General features: G+C 41.4%; 3 protein-coding genes across 4 annotated transcripts; 2 read left to right on the top strand and 1 right to left on the bottom strand.

Moving 5' to 3' along the window:
• Positions 1-1,926: 1,926 nt before the first annotated feature.
• Positions 1,927-5,529, bottom strand: LOC125765800 (DDB1- and CUL4-associated factor 12 homolog). The gene is made up of 3 exons (XM_049431278.1): positions 4,042-5,529; positions 3,082-3,270; positions 1,927-3,011 (listed from the first exon to the last, which is right to left on the bottom strand). Exons 1-3 carry the CDS (start codon positions 5,077-5,079, stop codon positions 2,853-2,855), a joined length of 1,386 nt encoding a protein of 461 aa, XP_049287235.1. The 5' UTR covers positions 5,080-5,529; the 3' UTR covers positions 1,927-2,852.
• A 246-nt stretch (positions 5,530-5,775) lies between these two features.
• Positions 5,776-7,391, top strand: LOC125765812 (structure-specific endonuclease subunit SLX1 homolog). Of its 2 annotated transcripts, XM_049431292.1 has the most exons (5): positions 5,776-5,851; positions 5,932-6,163; positions 6,245-6,296; positions 6,369-6,563; positions 6,629-7,391. In XM_049431292.1, the coding sequence occupies exons 2-5, from the start codon at positions 5,979-5,981 to the stop codon at positions 7,265-7,267; spliced, it is 1,071 nt and encodes a 356-aa protein (XP_049287249.1). In that variant the 5' UTR covers positions 5,776-5,851; positions 5,932-5,978; the 3' UTR covers positions 7,268-7,391. The 2 variants fall into 2 exon arrangements, with proteins under 2 accessions (XP_049287249.1, XP_049287248.1); XM_049431291.1 differs by having other exon boundaries at positions 5,809-6,163.
• A 550-nt stretch (positions 7,392-7,941) lies between these two features.
• Positions 7,942-9,140, top strand: LOC125765841 (uncharacterized). Its single transcript, XM_049431332.1, has one exon. The coding sequence runs from the start codon at positions 8,801-8,803 to the stop codon at positions 9,137-9,139; it is 339 nt and encodes a 112-aa protein (XP_049287289.1). The 5' UTR covers positions 7,942-8,800; the 3' UTR covers position 9,140.
• The last annotated feature ends 11,114 nt before the right edge of the window (positions 9,141-20,254 follow it).

Here is a 20,254-nt window from a genome sequence, read left to right on the forward strand (position 1 = left end):
AAACCATTTTTATGCAATTTGCCTTGTAAATATTTTTGTCCATCTTTGTGTTCTAAATTTGGGTAATATTCCCATGGATCTCGATCTTAGATCTTCTACTCCTGGATATTAGGATCCCAACACTATCAAACGGATTATGGTATTATGGCGTCGGATGAAGCGAAAAGATCCTTCATTTCTTTTCATACATTTAGCATACGGGATCGTTACTACTATAAACTATTAGTTATAAAACTAACATTCATTAATCGCTCGAAATTTCTATAGTTGCTGAAAGAAGTACAGTAAATGTTTGATAATTGGAATGATCAAGCCATGAGTCGATATCATTGCCTCAAACTCATAGAGTTTGACCAGAGGACCAGGGCGTAAAACAACTGTTTAAGTTACCAACTATTTAAGTTATTTGGTTATAGTTTAAATAGTTTAAACAACTATTTAAGTCACCACAACAATTTTTTTAGACAGCTAACAATGACCTAGAAATAGATCAAATGAAATACACTAATGAACAGCTCATAATTGTAGTACTAAAATCACCAGATGGTTTTGTAACACAACGCTTAAAAATATATTGTTAATGTATAGAACTATTAAACAAATTAAAAATAGTTATATATGTCGTTAATGTGATATTACTGTAACTGCAAAACAATTGAGGACTGAGATGAGAGGGCTGATTTTGGTTTGAACTTCTCTATTAAACCGACAAGGCAAAGCTATCGGATATTTTCCTGATAATAATGCATTACTAATAGCCAACAGTGGAGAATCGCCGATCATGACTCATAGTAACATACGAAATAGGGTAGCTGAACGAAATACTATAGAGGCGATTGGTGCTACTGGTTGACCTCATCAGAAATAATATATCTTATTGTTTCAGGAGCTTCATTTCGTTTGAAGGAGCTTAAGACATCATGTCTGATAATCTGTTAGGTACATGATCGTGTCCGATTTGTGCATTGAAGTCTCCGTTTACTGATTGGTCATTCTACGACCGCACATATTTCCGTACCAAAAGTAACGCCTTTGCATGGTCGTGATAATGTACTACTCGTTGGCAAATAATAAATTCTATTGTTACTATTTCTGAAACCGCTGCTTGCACTTGTACATTCCGATCGTCTGATTTCCTTGCAGGTGTTTTTGCGAAATTTTTCTTCCAATCTCTTGACTGGCTGGTAAATTACTAGCAAATTACTTACCTGGAATATTTACATACTTACATATCACACGCTACAAAACCTCTTTTTCCAGAAGTCCTTTAATCCGCTTACAGTCGAGTGCCTTTATCTGTCAATGCATGATCTTTTCCTACCACACACATCAACGTTACCACTCATGTGAAGTCTTCTCTGTGCATGTGGTCGCCCTAAAAAAAGAGCCAAAGGCGGAGTTTCCCGACGTTATCCAAATGACTTAACCAGCGTGTCGAAGTTACAATGTTAAAGTCATCGTAAAACTCGTCTTTGTAGTGGTTCTCACATAGTCCTTCCACACATACGTGGGATAGTCAGTCCTGTATACAGGTCCTGATGGGATTTGATAGAATGTCCTGTCGTTTCAATGCATGACGTCGCTGCAGTTTGAAAATTTCTTCAGATTTGTAGTATTACCGGTGAACAATAATCATCCTAGCGTGTTTCTCAATATTAAGGTGGTGATGTTTGCAATATTAAGAAGGTGGTGATATTTTGCATGGAATTTCAAAACAAGCACATGAAGTACTTACTCATACTATTTCCGTACAAGCGAAGGATAACCTTTAAAATGGTGTAATAATTTCGGACTAATTGTTCCTGTATTATCGAAGATTTGGCATTATTTTATATTTACTCATTCCAACAGTATCGATTAATTAGCTAATGGGATAATTAAATTTAATTTAATGACGACATATGAGAAAACATTCATACCACTTCGTTAAATGTCTTATTCATAATTTACTAGGTAGACTTTATTAGCAATCTTTATGAAATTTCTATTACTTTACTTTTTGACCATGCCTAAACGAATCGTGATGATCAACTTACAAAAGTAGCAAAGACCATCTTTGAATACCTTGCTCATATCAGCCGCTCAGACGGTTGTAGCGTTGCTTGTATAATTTACGTTACACTATATTTCGTTGGTAGACGGACATTTTTAACCTTCTTGGGATCGTCCTTTGCGAAAACTTGACCTTGTCTGATATTCTGTCCCTGTTGTATGTCAATTCTCAAATGAAGAAACGAACATTTAGCACGAATCAAAACTAATTTTTTTTTGATCGAGCTACACATTCGAACTATCCTTTGAGGATTACAATTAAACAGGGCAGATAATTGTATGCATGATGCTGATGCTACACTTTCAAATCTACGTACGTGATGTTCTAAACTATAGTAGTAATTCATAAACATTAAATAAAAAAATATACCTTATTTAAACCTCCAGAAGATTCACAAAATAAAACAAAATAACACATTCCGGATAAACCAAAGGATTTTCCACACAAAACGTGTCACACTAATCGTTAGCTTTCAAGCTTCAATTTTTAATGAATTTCTTACTTCACGGTAGAGAAAATGTTTAGCAAATGTGTACAATGTTTACACTCGTTAACTATTTCAGCACAGCACAAGATCGCAGCAGCCCCGTAGAGTTGTTATCATTTTTCGCAAAAAACCGATTTCGCAGCAGTGCGATCCTGAGCTGTGTAGAAACCGTCACACATTCATAGTTGTTCGAAAACGTAATTGTCACCTTAAAATATGATCAAAATTTACAAGCAAAATTGCTGCTATGCCAATGTTTAGCTGCTGTTGCCAATGGAACAAACCATTGGCACGATCAAATATCGACTACCATTATTGCCAGATACCTGCATAGTTACCTATTAGTGTGGCCGGTAATGGTCCGCCAGCAGTGAAAAGTCTGGTACCGCTACTGTCGTAGCAGTGTGTGTATATAGCGGGTGAGTACTTGTTCTGCTGGAATCCATCCATTTCTTCGTCTGGGAATTGGGCCTAAAAATTAACAAACGGAACAGAAAAATGTCGGGTATTCAAATCGCAAAACAAAACGCATCGTACGTACCACGTAGCCTTTGCTAGCTTTCAGTACTACCGTACGGGAAGAGTTTATGCACGATTCGAGATACTTTCCGGCTCGTATGTCGAAGAACATCAGCATTCCCATACCGGTGCCAATGGTAAGAATGTTACCCTGGAAACTTGCCGACCGTATACCGAAGCCACTGTACCGCGATGCTATCTTTTTCACGGCCTGCAAAAGAACGTAATCAATCGTTAATAAGTAAAAGTTTTTATATTTCTACATCACACATAAGGGACTCAAACTAATGAAAATACTGAAAAACATGTATAAATTGGTTTCCCTATTTTCTTCTCGTGATACACTTCACATTGTAATTTTCTGTTTCATTGTAATTTCCCTCTGGAGTGTGAACCGTGGTGGTGCTCGTCGCACATATAAACAACATATAGAACATAAAAACAAACACATAAAACACTCACAATGGATTAGGAATAAGGAAGGGAATACACAGACTAACTACTAGCTCTGTAAAATTTAAAAATCACCCCTGTGCTATATCTGAACTTTACAGGATATCGTGAAATGGGTGTATCTTCCTTTATTTCGAACTGCGTCCAACATAGAACGTCTTGTACTATCTTACTCTACGCAGGACAATCGAAGCTGATCCAACACGTGGAATCCAATGCTGCGCAGTCACATACCTAGTGTTTGGTTGATGCCGTGAATGTTTGTTTGTTTCTGCTCTCTTACCGAATGTCTTCTTAATCCGTGTTTCATCCTTCAGATCAGATAATTCGTGTTACAAAGATTAATTCACAACAAAGGTAGTCAACCTTCAGGTACTGACTCAAACAATTTTTTTCTTGCTAGCTGGGACTCTAGACCTGTCCTATAGGCTGTAGATATGTGCCCGTGAAAATACTTGCTACTAATTGAAACAGAAATGCAAACTATGTTTCTCTTGCTGGTATTCGTGCAACGTGCAACGGTAAGTACCTGCAGTGTTCGTGGATCCAGTAGCAACGTATACGAACGGCAACCTACCGCGTACAGACCGTTCGGTTGGCAAGCTATACACACGTTTTCCTGACAATTGGGTAACTTTCGCGAAAGTTTTTGTGAGAACGTTTCCGCATTAAACAGATGCATGTAGCCGTTTAGCGAAAGCAGCGCCAGTTCGCGGTACTCTTTGTTGAAACAAATTGCCCGGATCTTTTGCGCACCGCGGCATTCCTTTACGGCGACGGGCGTGATGTGCGCATAGCTTGGCACATCCTGTTCCTCCTCGCCGTCCTTTACCTCCGGGAACTCCATAAGATCTTCGTTGACACGCCACAGTGCAAGCTTGGTATCGCGCGATCCAGATACCAGGAACTGATCGTCCAGCCAACACATATCAAACACCCAATCCCGGTGCGCATTCTCACCGATACAGAGCGGATCTAGCGTAGGCAAACGGTACAGCGCAATATCGGCCGAATGTCGCGCACCGGTCGCAAGCAAACTGTGGCTAGGATTAATCTGACATGCGTGTATACCGGACTGCGTGTCGGGGCTGGCCCCGTGGCTATTCGGTAACGTCGGAATGGCGTCCACCCTTCGCATGTTAACGTCGTACACCATCAGCTTGTTGCACTTGGTACCGAAGACGACCTGCCGATTGCTGAGCCATTGCGAGCAGAACACTTTGTTGATGTTGCCCAAGGAGATGGGCGTTTCGCGGAACATATCGTGCGTCAGGATGTGCCTGCTGGCGTACGTTGGATCTATCGATCGCTCATCGGGCAAGTCTGATTCTCTGCTTCTAATGTAGTCTACAAAGTTGTACGATGTACTAAGGACCTGGTGCTGCTGGCTAGGCGTTTCCTCCTCACTGTCACTATCTTCGTACGTGACGAAATCGTCCGGTTTGTCGGGCTTTCTTCGCCGTTCCTGGCGCAACGTTCGGTGCCTAATACGACGATCGTCCAACCGAGTGGGAATGTAGCAGCTGGGCCGTTCACCCGCCACTGGCCGTTTTAACGTTTTAGACATCTTCACAGATGAAACACAGCTCGGGATGTGGTAGTGTACTGTGCCGTTCGTACCTGTGCCGTCAAGCCAATCGGTTCACCCTGCTAAAGAATCGATCAGAACACTGAAACCACACTTTTAGTTTCGACACCGACATGCAGCAATGTGTTCCGCGGTGCACCAGGAACCATACCACAGCGGATCAGATATTGGTGCCAGCAGTATGATGCACGAAGGGGGAGCAACACAAAAGTTTATGGTAAATGGGACAACGGTGCAGAGACGCAAGCAATCTTCGCTCAATCGCTTACGAAGAACCACGGGCAACAACCCTAATACATACACATTTTACATCGTCAAACACATATTTAAATTGTGTTAACCTTTCCTTTTTTGTTGGGATTATAATATGTAAGCTTAAAATTACGAATCTCTGTTCGATGGATGCAATTCTAGCTTTCTCTATAAAAAATTCTTTACTTCGATTTGACAATCTCGCACACAGGGTGCCTCAAAACCAAAGTGTGTTTTCGCCTAGAAACGTCACACGTTACACCACATGCATGACATGAATTATAACGCCATCAGAAGTTACACCACTCTGATTGGAAATTGTATAATTTGCAACATAAAAAAATCAGACTTTGCTTAGCTAAAAAAAATTTAAAAATTAATGCAGTTGTAATTAATTATAAATGCAACTGTATTTATTAAAAACTTTAAAAAAAACCTTTTGTAACTCCTTTACATGGCCGATAGATCGACGTAGGTGCAAAGTTTGTTTATGTTTTTGGTAACAATTCCAAAATTGCGTTATTTGTTTTGTTGTGTGTTCTTTGATTTTCAATTCTTTGTATGGACTTTATTTAATAGGTTCTGTTGTGGGAGATCGTTCCATTATTAATGAGTAATTGTAGATTATGGATAACGTAGAGGAGATAGAAGATTTCCACGGTGTATATTTATTAGTGAGCAAAAGCACCATTCCTAAGTTTGCCGGCCGTACGTACATTGGCTATACTGTCGATCCGAACCGGCGAATAAAACAACATAACAGCGGTGAGGATGGTGGTGGTGCGCGTCGAACGTCCAACCGGGGCCCATGGTAAACCTAACCTATTATTGGCCATTCTGCTAAAGTTATTCTATGCAATGTTATAACTAAATGATCTATTCTTTCTAATAGGACGATGGTCTTGATCGTACACGGATTCCCGAACAACATATCAGCTCTACGGGTAGACACAATGAAAAACAATATTCGGATTCGAAAAGAGAGAAGCTGATTACACAGTGTTTATTAATTTCAGTTTGAATGGGCCTGGCAACAGCCTCGCGTTTCCAGAAGGCTTAAACAAATTCCAGAACTACAGAAAAAGCTTCGCAAGGAATCTAACTTCGAATACAACTTTCGCATACTTACGGAAATGCTGAGAATTGGGCCATGGAACCGATTGCCGCTGGTAATCCGCTGGCTTGCAAATGAATTCCATCGGGAATTTGAAGTATGCATTCTAGAGCTTAAGGGAGCATTTCAATATCGTTGCCCCAATCATTTCGATCATTTCAGGTAGGAAAAAAGCCCCCCCTACATATGCCCATCTGTTTCGGACGAATAAAGAAGGTCAAGCGCAAGAAGAAGCCAAAAACGACCGGCGAAAGAACGACGCAATCACAAACAACCAGCAAACCCGTGACGAATCAGGCGAAGAATAGTAAAATAGCGATCAATTACGAGTTCGATGAGTACGATCTGCTTGTGATGGGTGGTGAGAAAATCGGTGATGAGCTAACGCAAACGAGGAAGCCACTTATTCCAGCGACAGTAGTAACCGATGGGAGTGTTGTGATTAGTTCCGACTCCGAGGAAAGCGACAAAGATATTGTGCAAAACGTCTCACAATCGACCACGAAAGTTTGTACAATATGTAGCGGGACGATGGATTTGGAGGAAATGGAACGGGAGGGTGATATAATGTTACGATGCTTACAACCACGTTGCCCGCTAGTTAGTCATCTCGAATGTTTGGCCGAGTTAGCGCTAGAACCAGGTCAGTACGTTCCCGTCGAGGGCGATTGTCCCGTGTGTGAGGGACACTTTCTGTGGGGTGATATAATACGCAAAGCCAATGGTTGTAGCGATTTGGTTGATGATGTGGAAAACGTTAACCCACTGGAGCTCGACGATATATCGGATGAGGAGGTGTAATATAGATAGCTAGGAATGCAGATGGGTCACATGGCTTTAAGTCAATCGAAAGAAAAAATGGTAAAAGGCAAGCAGCAAACGGAACATTAATTATTAACAATGCTGTTGTATTGTTTATGTGCAACAAAAAATAATTAAAAATTGAATTTTGAGCGTCACTCTTTGTTGAGCGAGTTCGAGCAAACTCGGCCCATCGGTGCTATCTTTCATCGCAGGATGCATCCAATCTCCGACAGGGTAAGCTCCACTTGATCCAACGAAATCGCTGAGCTTCTCTACTCGTCGTACCTAAGAGGGGCGCAAATTCAGAATTGCACCCAATCTTTAGTCCTATTTCGTTGTGTAGTTCATATTCGATTTTTTTATTTGGTTTCCGTTCGTTGCCTTTGTATTGAGGCCCTTTCCCCCAACCCCATGTCCCGTTGGAGGGTCCATCCATTTCAAATGTTTTTCGTGGGAAGCCAGGACCGAGGAAAGAGCCCGATGCCCCTTGCAATCCAACCCTCCCCTTAATTTAGCCCTATCATGCATCCCCACCAGAGGTTGGGTTTTCCCCCATATTACCAGGCAAAGAGTAGAAATTGACGGCAAGTAAAAACATTTTATCAAAATATGTGATTAAAACGACTTAACTTCCAAATATGGGCGGCCCGGTGGTGCATTTGATAAACGGCGTCAGTCCACATGGCAGGACCGGGTTCATATCCCATCCGGACCGTTCCCCCGTAGCAAGGACTGACTATCCGGCTACGTGGTAAAATAAGTCTAGTAAGCCAGAAATGGCCGGCGTGACCTGTAAGGTCGTTAAGCCATGAAGAAGAACTTTCAAAGATTGGGAAAACGGTTAATTCTTCTGGCTCACAAACCTCGATTCCTCCACTGCTGTTGCTTTTAGAATGTTTTCTGAAAACAATTTACATGACAAAAGAGACTCATGATTCTTTGATCGAAACAGTTTTTCTCTTCAAATTTACACGAAAAATATCCAACAAAAATATGTACTCAAACACGTGCGCAAAGGAGTTAAATAGTCGTTAATAATACTTTTGACTGGTAGTGTGTTCGACACCCCTGAGCAAACCAACATTCTCCAACAGCGATCGCGAGAGCAGAGATAAATGTATGCTCATGCTTTGCCAAAGCTTACCACGGTACGCAGCATAGCTTTCAGTGATCATTCTGACTTAAGCGTCCAGTGTGATCGGATCGATCGTGCACTCTATTAAAAACGACGAGTAGGATCATTTCCTTCCGGTTTAAACCTCAACCAGTGCTTGTGTTGTAATTGCTGATCATTTCAACTCGAACACTTGGCGCGATCAGACCTGATCTGGCTTCTTCGGTGTTTTAACGTGTGTGGAATTCACCTTCCGATAGTACCCAGAAAATAGTGATAAACATTTTAAATTTCAAACATACTTTCTGAAGCTTACTTTAAGTCTATGTGAGTTGTGAGCATTTGTGGCGAGTGATCGTGAATCCTTTTGAGTGCAGTGAACAATTTAATATTAAAAAGACAACATCCACATCAACATGAATACCCGTCAGCTGCTTGTGATTGGATTAATCGTCCTGCTAACTGTGGCCACCGTTTGTGATGCAAGACGTCGTTTTCCCAACCGGCGAAGAGGTCCTTCGCGGAAAACGCTCAAACAGCTGTACTACGAGTCGCGTGAAACGAACACACCGAACTTTGTCCGTTTGGTGCTGATGAGGCTGATCTATGGTATCGCGACCCAGATGGGCGTTGAGGAGCGGCTGGACAACGTGTTCGGTGGTGCATTCGTACCACCGAATGCCGTCGATGACAGTTCGGACTTTTTCGACGTGCTGAGCGACGAAAGTGGTGAAGATTTTAGCTTCGGTTTGTGAGGTAAGTTTTTGGGAGTTCTCACAGTTATTGCGTTATTGTACATGGAAACGTGATCTTCTCTGAAGTGGAGTTAGCGGAAGTAGGGGAGAGAACGGGTCCCTTATGACACAATTTGACGCATCGCACGGAACAATTCAAATGGTGGTGAAAACGGCCACAGTACAACGGTTCCATTTTCCTCTTCAACTCACTCGGCGGTATACCCCCAATAGTGCGATTTCACGCCTGCTTTGGTGGGTCCGAAACCGGTCGATCATTGTTTCGGCGCGTCATCGATGGCTGTCGATCGGCTTTTCTTCTGAGTGGAACGGTATTTGGCGCAAAAGAAAGTGGCTTCTGTATGTGTGTTTCATTTCTGGGTGAATTGTTGATCCATCTTGTGGGACGGGGAGGGGAGGTGGGGGGGGGGTATCACAAGATGAAGGTGGTGGGCCGAAGGAACCGATCGATGGGGCGCTTCATTTACCAGTCAGGAGCACGCGCCCAATGTTTCGTTGCACCATTGAGGACGTTGCTGGTTGTTGGGCACTTGCTGCGCCTTCAGAGCATCATTTGCTTCGATCTTGGCTAACTTTGTGCCAGTTTCTTCCGGCTTCTTATACCACCGACATAATCGATCAGTGCAAAGATCGGATGAAGGCCTCAAAGAGCGGATGAAGCTGGAGGGTTTGGAGGATTTTCATTAAATAACCTTTCCTCTTTCTACTTTCCCCATCCTCGTACCGTACGATCCTCGGCCAACATTCAACGAGAGTAAAAATTCAAATACAAATAATGACGCCAACCATTATTATCGTATTGTTAGCTCGCACACCATCTTGCTGTGGCTTTTGTGGAGGGATTTTTTTTGGTCTATCTACTCGATTCTGTTTTTTGTTGTTGTTTGGTTTGGTTGTGCATTTTTTTATAATCATTCGTCCCGCTTCTTGCGGTTCGAATCATGCGGAAAGTATCGCCGAGCGGATCGGTGAGTTCCGTCGCGGGAAAAGTGACCTCGAAAAATGGTAGCAGCAGCAGGACGCGGTGGTAAAGGCGTCCCAAAATAAATCCTCCTTGCGCTTGTTCTTGCTTGTGGCAATTGCTTATTTCGGTGACCCCATTCCGGGCGGCCAATGCGAACGTTGTTAGTCTTTGAGTGATGTAAATAAAACACGATCCGGTTGGTTATAATCCAGTGATGTTACCGCTTGTGTGAACACCGGTTTGGAAGTAGATAGAAGGAAGTAGTGGAATGCAACTGTAGAACTAATACCGAACATTTGGGTGTTTGGACTAGTCTTTGGGTATATTTAAACAAGTTCCTCATCAAGAAGTTCACCGGCAGGTGTGATGAGTGTTCAATTTTTTCCACTCTCTCTCTCTCGAAATGAGAAAAAGTCCTCCCCCCAAACAAAATAAACACAAAGGGAATAATGTTTGTTTGGATTTGTTTGTCGTACAACACGACACTTGCATTTCGCACCGAACCCCAAAACAGTGGACACTGTGAAAGTGGTCACATCGTATCACAGCGAATGTCTTTAAGAGTGTTAATAATGAGCCGGGCGTCATACGGAATTGCAACCATCTGTCCAGCAACGGGGCTAACCAAAAACCTTCCGTTTTTACTTTTGTTTACTTACGACGGCCATACAACGTACGTGAATACAGGGGAAGGGGACAAAAAGAGTTCACGCCATGTTGACAAATGAAAGTGTCCATAGTTCAAATGGAAATGGAAATTGTGATGGATAAGGTACGATTCTTCAAAAGTGTGTACCATACAAGATGGAATCGGTACAAGAATAGGTAATTAGTGGACGTTATTAAGTGAAGGGAAATGGTTGCTGATGGTTAATAAATTTAAACCACTTGCACCTCTCTTGATGTAGTGAAGCTTAATATGATTTAAATCAAGGGAATAGTTGTTTTTGGCATAACAAAGAAAGAAAGGAAGAATTTACTATCCAGTAAGGTGGTGAACATAAATCTAGCTAAATAAGACCAGAAGGACCTTGGATCAAATAAAAGAAAGGCTTGACTCTTAATGTCATTAGAGTTGAATGTAACGTTATGTTTTAATAACATCATGGAGGTATTTATTGTACAATAAATTATTCTAGACATTTCTACTAATGTCTGTCAAGGTGATCAAATCCCATCTGGACCGTTCTCCCGTAGCAAAGACTAACTATCCGGCTGCGTAGGAAAAATAAGTCCACTAAGGCAGAAATGGCCGGCTTATCCTTACAGGTCGTTAGGCCAAGAAGAGAGTGACAATACGCGTATTGAATCAGAACCGTTCGATTCGTTCCACTCTTTATACTGATTGAACGAGATCCGCACAATAGAATCATGAATGACGATTCTTCCGCACGCCAACCGTATGGCGATAGTTCAATGTGAGGATGACTCAGTTTGCCGACTACACATACGAATGCTCTTTACTCGTACTGAAACTGCCAGTAATACACGTACCAACACATTAACATGTTCAGTTGCGGTCGGTTCACATTAGTGATGTGAACTCCGGAGTGGATTCTCGAATTCACTCCGACTTCGACCTATAAAAACCAGAGTATATTCCGAAGTTTACTCCGGAGTAATTACGGAGTTCCTCCGGAATGTCTCGGAGTTGGATTACTCCTACTCCGGCCAAACTGAAGATTTACCCACCACTACTTCACATGTGTAGTCAAAAACTGAATGATCAACACCGCCTGACGGACGACGTGCGGAAGAACTGCCGTACGCGTTTAGTTCACTGGGCCCTACTCAATCCTTTAAAAGAATCGTTTGTCCCATGTCTAGTCGTAAGTAATATACAGTTTTGCATATAACCTGGTTTATAAGAAACAATTCCTTGTTCGCCCTTTTCAACCTCTGAAAAGAGTAGACTGTGAACTGTGAAGTTTGAATTTCTTACAGAGTTCTCAGCATACGACACGCAACAGGCGCGCGCCTTGTCCCGATGCAAAATTTCTCTCATGCAAAACTGCATGTCCGAATGAGATCACTCGCCAACGCCATTATTCTCCTACATTTGCGTGCTGGAACGATGTGTCGTGCATATGTTGTTCTACTCGAACGATCTTAACGGCTTACCGTACAGTTCCACCATACCGGAACAAAGCCAGAATGGCATTGCACCGGTGCAGAACTGATTTCCCTTCTTTTCCCCCTGGGTCACTTGCGTGTGATCCTCACTGTTGTGGCAGAAAGTACAACCAACCATCACAATTGTTCACAGCGTTGTTATCAATCTCTGCGAAACGATTGTAAGCATGCATGCGGGGGGCTCTTTACTCAAATGGATCTCAAGCTGGACCATGTTTGAACCGGTAATTCTTATAGCAGTGGCGTTGGTTTTGCTCCAACAAGCACAATTGTTTTGGAAAAAAGGTTCGTGGGAGGGAAAAAAATGGAACAAAGAGCCGGCAGCTGTTTTGCGGTACCGCAGACGATCGTCTAGAACCTTGAAATGCGTAGGAAAAATGGACGCGCTGTCTAGCGCACTGACTGAGGGATAATCAAGCATTCCAGTCTGCAAAACCAACTTACAATGTAATGGCTTATCAAATTATCCACAAGGAAAAAAAAGATCCATATGCTTTCCAGTAATTTGTTTTCATTTCGAGCAAAGATCGAATTCCTGAGGTTGCATATAGTGAAAGGGTATACAGGCTCGTTATTAAACAGGAAGAAGTGGGATAAGAAACCCCCAAAAGAAATTGTTAATTTTTCGGGAAGAAATTATCAGTAAGAGCAGAAAAAGGTATTTTAACCCCAGACCGGGGTGATTCCTGTTAAATCACGTGCTTTAAATAAACTGAATACGGGCGAAAGTACATTCGCTTTTCCTTTGGTGATGTACATTTTATTATGCACAAAGTGAATGTGTGTGTTTTGTTTTTTCTTTTCTTTTCTTATTGTCACAGTTTGCTATCATTTTGGCATCCAATTTTCGGTACGTCCGGTTTCGGAGGGTTTTTTGGTTGTGATGGTGTGTGAAAAAGTGAAACCTTCCGCTAAATAGCTTCCCTCCGCGCGGTCGTTCCAATGGGACACTTTCGATGATACCGGTGCGAACGCTAACCCGTTGGGCCATTGGGTTCCATAAATAGTGGCCAGCCGGTTTAGTTTGTTGTGTTTTTGATTTCACGCACAAACCAAACCACCCGTCACAACCGTCACAGAAACCCTCGTCCCCATTCGATACGGATCGCATACAATTGGTAGCGATCGGCAAAGGTGAAAATAATCGAAAACGTGATCGGAAACGCATATGGGATTTAGTTTTCGGCCCGGCCATTTGCATAACGAATCCGGCGGGCGTAAGAAATGAAATTCTCTCACAAAACGGCCGTACATTCACGGGCACGGAGAACGTGCGCGCTTGCTATAAACCGGAGCGGCGGGTTCGTCGCTGGCGCTTGCGTTGAAATCGTTTGATCGAAGCGTATCTAAGTAGGCGCGTCCGTGTCTCGATTGGCAACGGGACGATCGGTATCCTTTTTTTGGGGAGGAAAAATTTCATTTGCTGAATGCTGATTTGTGATTTGTTAAACTTTTATTTTAAATGAACGTAATGTTGCAAATTTAAAATAAATCATTTTTAACACAATGAAGCGTTATGTATAAACCTTTTTTAGAAATAATTCTTATCATCGCAATAATTCAGCGACAACTTAAACCGCGATCGGTCCATAATCGATGACACCTTATTAGCAAGTGTAAATAAATAAAAGCTTTACGATAAGATACGGTAAAGAGTATGCTAATTGGTTAGGAGAAATCAATGATATACTTCCCCCCAAACGAAAAACTCATCGACACACTATATGCTACTTTCTTCACTCATGCCCAGTTTCACCCGAACAGAAAACGCATTAAAGCAACAATCTTCCAATTATAGATTTATGGCTCTACTGATCGAATGTGGTATGCAAATTTAATTATAAGACCCGCCACCGCACATCTCACACTGTTTCTATACGTCTAAAAAATCTGATCGTTATTGATCGTTTTTGTGCTTTTTTGTGCTTTTTTTAGGTTAATGCATGCATGAACTAATTTAAAGTAAATGTTAATGTTAATTTTGTTTGATTTCATTATCAATTGTCTATATACATAGTTAATAAAGACAGTAATTTAAAAGCTAAAAATGCCTTAAATAGAATCTGCGCAATGCTTCTCCATATGATGATGTCATCGATGTGTCAACAGTTGTAACCGATGTTATAAATTTCCACACCCTTACCGAGCTTCAAAAAGGCAAGAGAAAGCGCTTGAATCAGCACACAGGCTAAGAAGATTATTAACATATTAACTGAGCAGCTTGTAGATAATGCCATACCGGCCAGGGAGGGGTGAAGAAAAGAGAGCAAGCAATCGTCAAACGAGCTTAAAATCCCTGCCAGAAATAGGTTTTCTAGCCCTATCGCATCGTTTTCATTCTTTTAATGCTGCTGGGCGGGTATTAGAAACTCAAAAAAATAGCTTTAGGGTTTCTGTTTGATGCTTCACTAAGTGAGGAGCTTTGATGCTTTTGTACCAGACACACACAGAAGCCTAAACCTTGTTGCCAGACCAGTAAAACGCTAACAACATCATCAGCAATTATCTTGTTTACTAGCCCTTCAACAATGGTTTAGCATTAATTGATATTAGCCTGTAACTTTCACTAGATCTGTTAAGCTGTTCCTTGGTCGTTTTTTTTTGCAACAAACTCATTCACCATCCATAACAAAACGAGTTTAACGTTTTAGCGGAACTCGGCGCGGAAAAGAAGCTACATTAAGATCGCATCTTTTAATGCAGTAGAAATTAGTTCGACAATGAGTTAATAAGCATTTTCTTTAGCATAAATTCATCTTACCGGAAGGGAGAAGTATCATTGTGGAGCGTAAATAATTCAAACACCAGAGACAAAAAGGCCCGATGGATTCTTTTAGCGTGGTGGCTTCACTTAACGCCTGCTTAACTGATGATTGCCTCATCCCGAACGTTACGCATGTGGCCGCGTCACGGGCGTCTGTGCATACTGTGGCGCACGGTTACGCCAATATCTTGACACATTTTCTCGCACAACCGACCAGGAGCACACGCCATAGCGAAACCAGAACGCGTAGCCGACCGGCCTGGAGCGCTTGACAAATTGTTTAATAATACATGCCACGTTGCTGCTGGGAAGCATTTGAAGGTGGGTTGCATGATGATATTTCTAGGTAATTTCTAACCACCTCTGCACCACACGCTTGCCACTCTTGCTTGACGCCATTTTACGTTCAGCAGCATAATTTAACAGCTTTACCTTTGGTATTACCTTTCGTCCACAATGGATGGCTGTCTCATCCGGTGTGGTGAAGAAATTAACCACGATTGTAAGAAAAGAGATTGCTGTACCGTGTTGAACTTGAACTTGATAAAACACCCGGGTCAGGAGTGAGGTCTGAAAATTCAGAACCAAATGATGCAATGAAGCGATTAATTGTGACATCACTTCGTAGACTAACGTGTGTGAAAGATCGCAATCCAAAGGGAACCCAAGGATGGGAAATTAACGTTTCTATCGATTTTAAATTAAAGTCACAACACACTTCATTACAATCAGTTGTCCGATCGAAAGGCCATGGAAGGCAAGGGAACCGTTTCCCGTTCGGTTGGCAGTAGGAAGAAGCAGCTCCCAGACATGCTAACGGAATGTTTGCCTCAATTTGGCCCACATCGGGTAAAACCGACACCAGTGTTCTCGGTGCACAGCATTTAACCCCGTTGTACGTACCTTACACGCGTATTAAAGTGACGGAGGAACTGTGTGTGAAAATGGTTTGCGAATACCGAGTGGAGGCGGCGCGCTGTTTACCTATTGATCAGACACAGTATTACTGGGCGTTAGACAACTGTTCTTTTATCGATAGCAACAAAAAAAGTTAAACATATTTAATCAAAACGGTTCAATAAAACTACTGTACTACACCAGGTACTTATATGATCTTTTGTTAAAGCATCACGATTTTTTGGAAAGTGTTACAACATAATTTTTGTGTGTCTCAAGCGGCGATTTTTTCTTCCCGTATGTTTGCTGATGTAAAGTCATATTATATCCAACAGGAAGTTTAAAAAAGTATAGCCAACGATACATTACGGGTAGGAGATAGCATGTATTGTATGTAGTGATTGGACATCTGTGACTTCAAATGATCATTATACTTGGGTATTGTTATGGACGTTATATATTTTTTCGAGTTGGATTCGAGTTCGAGTTGGAGAATTCTATTTGCGAGAAGCTTTTATTTTTATAGTACGAAGAAAATGTATGATCGATGGCCTTAGGAAGACATATGTCCTGAGTGTAAGACAAGAATTGTTCCAGGAATCTTTAATTCAGAAGACTAGGAATTGGAGGTTCCAAGGCTAGGAATTGAAGGTTTTGCTGGACGAGGATCGTGACCGGATCTTTTCATTTGAAGCCGTTTAAAAATGTAAAAAAAATGTTTAGATCTAGAAACAAGAAAGTTAGTAAAATGGCTAAACCTTTGAAGGCCAACTACTGAAATACAATTTTAGCAACAAGACAGCGTCAAATTTTAAGGAAATAAAACTGAAATGATTCTTGGCCTAATAATGTAACACATTGCTGTTATGTTCCACACCTAGTCTTACCTAGTTGTAGGATTTGAATTGTATTTCCCCTTTTTCGAGCAAACAAGCCCTGATTAACCGCAGTAGAACCATCTGCACATACTCAAGTACCCAAGAATCAAGATAATAACCGTTCATTAATGTCCCATCCTCACAGTTCCTTCCCTTCGTTTTGGGCTTGCTGATGTGTGAGTGAGTGTAAGACACGTAAGAGTTATTTCTTCTTGCCGTTGCATTCAATGACCGCAACTTCTTTGCATACATTTCCATTGATCTCCCGTTCCGGAATGCGTAATTGTTTTGTTTGTTCGTGCAAAGCTACTACAGCATGGTGGGACGTGTCTTTTTCCTTCTGCTTTCTTTCCCTTTCCCATCACGTTCTATGGTGGATTTATTTTTTATACATTTTATAAAATCAATATATAAGACTCTTGCAGGCATTCGAACATAACGTCATCGCCATCGAACCTACTGAGTTGGCCTAATTTCTGCCTGAAGCGATTTAAATAACATATTCTATCCCCATACCGGTCTCGATCGGTACCGAGAAAGTCGTTACCGGTCGTAGGAAGCAAAGGGTTTCCATAATGAAGTCATAAAGGTACGCACATTTCCCTCCCCAAAAAACCATGTGTTTGTGCTTCTTCATCCGGATAGATAGTGTGATTGAGTTTTTTTTTCTTTTTCTAGATAAACACGATCGTACGGCGGTCTGGGTTGTTTCTGCATTGATAAATGTATACTTTTTGTTTCTTACTCATACTCATTTTGCCTCTTTTCTTTTTCTCCATTTCTATTTGCAGAACATACAAAAAAAAAACGGTTGGTCGGTCAACGAGCATTAAATCAACGGAAGCACATCGATTAATGGCACTGGATGGTGAACAAGAGGAAAAAAAAACCACCCATAAGAAGCGAGCGAAGGAAAACACTACCTACAACAATAAACTTTAATCAGTATTGCGGAAAATGCCCGGAAAGTAACCACCGAAGTACACGCACACGACAGTCCACGAAGATCCGAGAAGCGGTTCCCGTCTTCAACCCTTTTTTGCTTCCACCATCCTGACTCCCTTCTAAAAAGCGCAACTAAAACCGGGAACAACGGAATGTTTGTAATGCTGACCTGACCATCCCGCCTGCGGTGCGCTCTGTCCAGCGGAACGAGCTTTGCACGGGAAAGATAGCGAATGTTTGCCGTTTTTTTGTTGTTGTGTGTTTAGTTATTGTTGTTTTGTTTAATCTCCACCTTCCGGATGGGCAACAACGGTCTTTATATTGGTTGCTGAAGGTTAGGTTGATGCGGCGAGAAGATCAGCCACAACGATAAGCCACAGTAATGTTGGGAGTGAGGAGAAAACAGACGCAGGTGGTCTAAACGCTGCTTTTTGCTAAATGATAAGCTAAACTACTGAAAACCCCAGTTAAAACTCCAATGCCGGTTGTAGTAGTAAGAAGAATTGCTGCTTTTTTTTTTAATTATTACATATTCAACGATCAGAAACACTAGATGATCGTAGTTTTTTTTTTTGGAATGCAGCCAGAAGAATATGGAAAGGTACCTTTTAAAAGGGCGCTAACATGGTGAAAGAACTGACCGGGGAAAAACGAAATCCATCAAAAATCTGCCCATCGCTAACTGCTGTTGATTTTGGCAATTAACCAGTCGAAAAGAAAAGTAAAACTGCTGCCCCCGAATATTCTTCTTCAAACATCGGTTGGCTTTGTTTTGATCGGTGCCTCGAAAGTCGATTTTTTGGTTTTGGCCACCCGATCAGAATGGATCAACAGATCGTTTAAAAAGGGAGGTGAGGGATGATTTTGCTACTGTGTTTGGTTCCTTCAAGCAAACATTTTCCCAAAAAAAACCCATTAGCGATTAGTGTTTATTTTAAAGAGAACAATTGTTCCAGTAACTGTTTTTTGGGGTGATTTACGGAACGTGGCTTTTAAGGAAGGAAGGCACGGGGTTATTGGGAAGCTGAAGAGTTTGTCCAACTCACAGAAGGTGCTACGGGGATGGTTTCCTAATTTTATTTGCTTCACTTGCAATGCCTTTCGGTCCTCGTTTCTCTCTTTCTTTACGGGCTCTTATGGTCCGTACGTTAAAGTTACGTTCAATATGAAAGGAAATTAAATTCGATCACACGTTCTTTTAAGAGAACATCGATCACGGGGAGTTTTGTTTTTCTTTTTGACCATAGTTGCAGCCATTGCTGCATCGAGAAGCGGTTTATTCTCTACTGTTATAGTGTTAAGCTATTTATTTATTCGATTTACGAAATGAGCGCAACCATTAGTCGTAAGTGTATTGTATTGTATTTATTTAACAAAGCAAAAAAAAAGGCATTGCATCCGTCCAAAGCTGTAAATAGTGTAACATATACAAATATACAACTAAGTTACAACGCACATGTTTGATGTTTTGTGTTATGATTATTAATATAAAGCTAAAGCAAAAACATTGAAATGAAATGAAAGAAAAGATGAAAAATGTTTGCGACAAAAGAGTAAGTTTTTTTTTAAATAAAACTGTAGGAAACAAGAAACATAAGGAGAAAGAAAATTTTGTAACAGCTTTCTTCGCAGTTCCCTTTTTGCTTAAATAAACAAAAATCTTTAAAACAAAGCAAAAGTAAATTAAAATGGAAATGTCAAACATGCTCTAACGGTGGACTGGTTAATGTAAAGCACACAAAAATTCATCTCATGTTACACTTACGCACTGAGGTACAACTAATGAGCGGAACTGAGCGGAAAGTTGGCCAAATTTTGCGTTCGGGCTAGTTTAATTAGGCTAAAATGTTCAAACAATGTCCCACCCAAAAGTTAAACATGCAATGGCGTATGTTAAATGGCGGAATTTAATTAACGATGTACGCAGGTTGATGATTAATTATGTTGTCCTACTAGCGACTATTGATGGCGAAAGTGACTACTACTGACTATTTGGAATTCAAATGGTTTCCTGGTGAAGTTGGTGGCAGCGCTATCTTCCAATATCACTTGTGACGAAGTGTCTCTATTCGATGAATGTCGCGTTTTCTTACCAAAACAGGGAAGTACCCTTCACTGGTGGAATGCGAAATTTCGCACAAAGATCGTGACGACACCATTTTCTCTTTCGCCGTATGGTTAGAATTTCTCTCCAGGAAGCGAATGACCTGGTGGGGTCCCATTAGTGTGTACGAATGATTTTCCCCCGCGTGTGTGTGCACAGCTGGAAACTACAGTATGCTTGTGCGGAAAAATTACCATCGATCGTTACTGCATTTGCTGCAAACGCGACCCAATGACGATATTCAATCGCCGCCACACCACGGTTCCTGTCTTCGTTCGTTCGATTCGAAACGAATCGTGAAAGAAAGTGTCATCTTTACCGCCCAAGTCTAGGTCACCGTAGGGTTTATCGTGACCTTTGTTTGTTGGTTTTCCCTGTTGGCATTGATGGCACCAGCCAGCTCGGTTCCGTTGCAAACAGTGAAAGCGAA

The sequence above is a fragment of the Anopheles funestus genome, chromosome 2RL (assembly GCF_943734845.2).
Source record: "Anopheles funestus chromosome 2RL, idAnoFuneDA-416_04, whole genome shotgun sequence".
NCBI classification, from domain to species: Eukaryota; Metazoa; Arthropoda; class Insecta; order Diptera; family Culicidae; genus Anopheles; species Anopheles funestus.

Excerpts from the sequence above, each read along its gene's own strand:
- LOC125765841 (XM_049431332.1), top strand. The coding sequence starts at position 8,801 with ATGAATACCCGTCAGCTGCTTGTGATTGGATTAATCGTCCTGCTAACT.
- LOC125765800 (XM_049431278.1), bottom strand. The coding sequence starts at position 5,079 with ATGTCTAAAACGTTAAAACGGCCAGTGGCGGGTGAACGGCCCAGCTGC. Across the intron at positions 3,271-4,041 it reads TGGATCCACGAACACTGCAG|GCCGTGAAAAAGATAGCATC; the intron begins GTACTTACCGTT and ends GTTCTTTTGCAG. Across the intron at positions 3,012-3,081 it reads AAGCTAGCAAAGGCTACGTG|GCCCAATTCCCAGACGAAGA; the intron begins GTACGTACGATG and ends GTTAATTTTTAG.
- LOC125765812 (XM_049431292.1), top strand. The coding sequence starts at position 5,979 with ATGGATAACGTAGAGGAGATAGAAGATTTCCACGGTGTATATTTATTA. Across the intron at positions 6,164-6,244 it reads ACGTCCAACCGGGGCCCATG|GACGATGGTCTTGATCGTAC; the intron begins GTAAACCTAACC and ends TCTTTCTAATAG. Across the intron at positions 6,297-6,368 it reads ACAACATATCAGCTCTACGG|TTTGAATGGGCCTGGCAACA; the intron begins GTAGACACAATG and ends TATTAATTTCAG.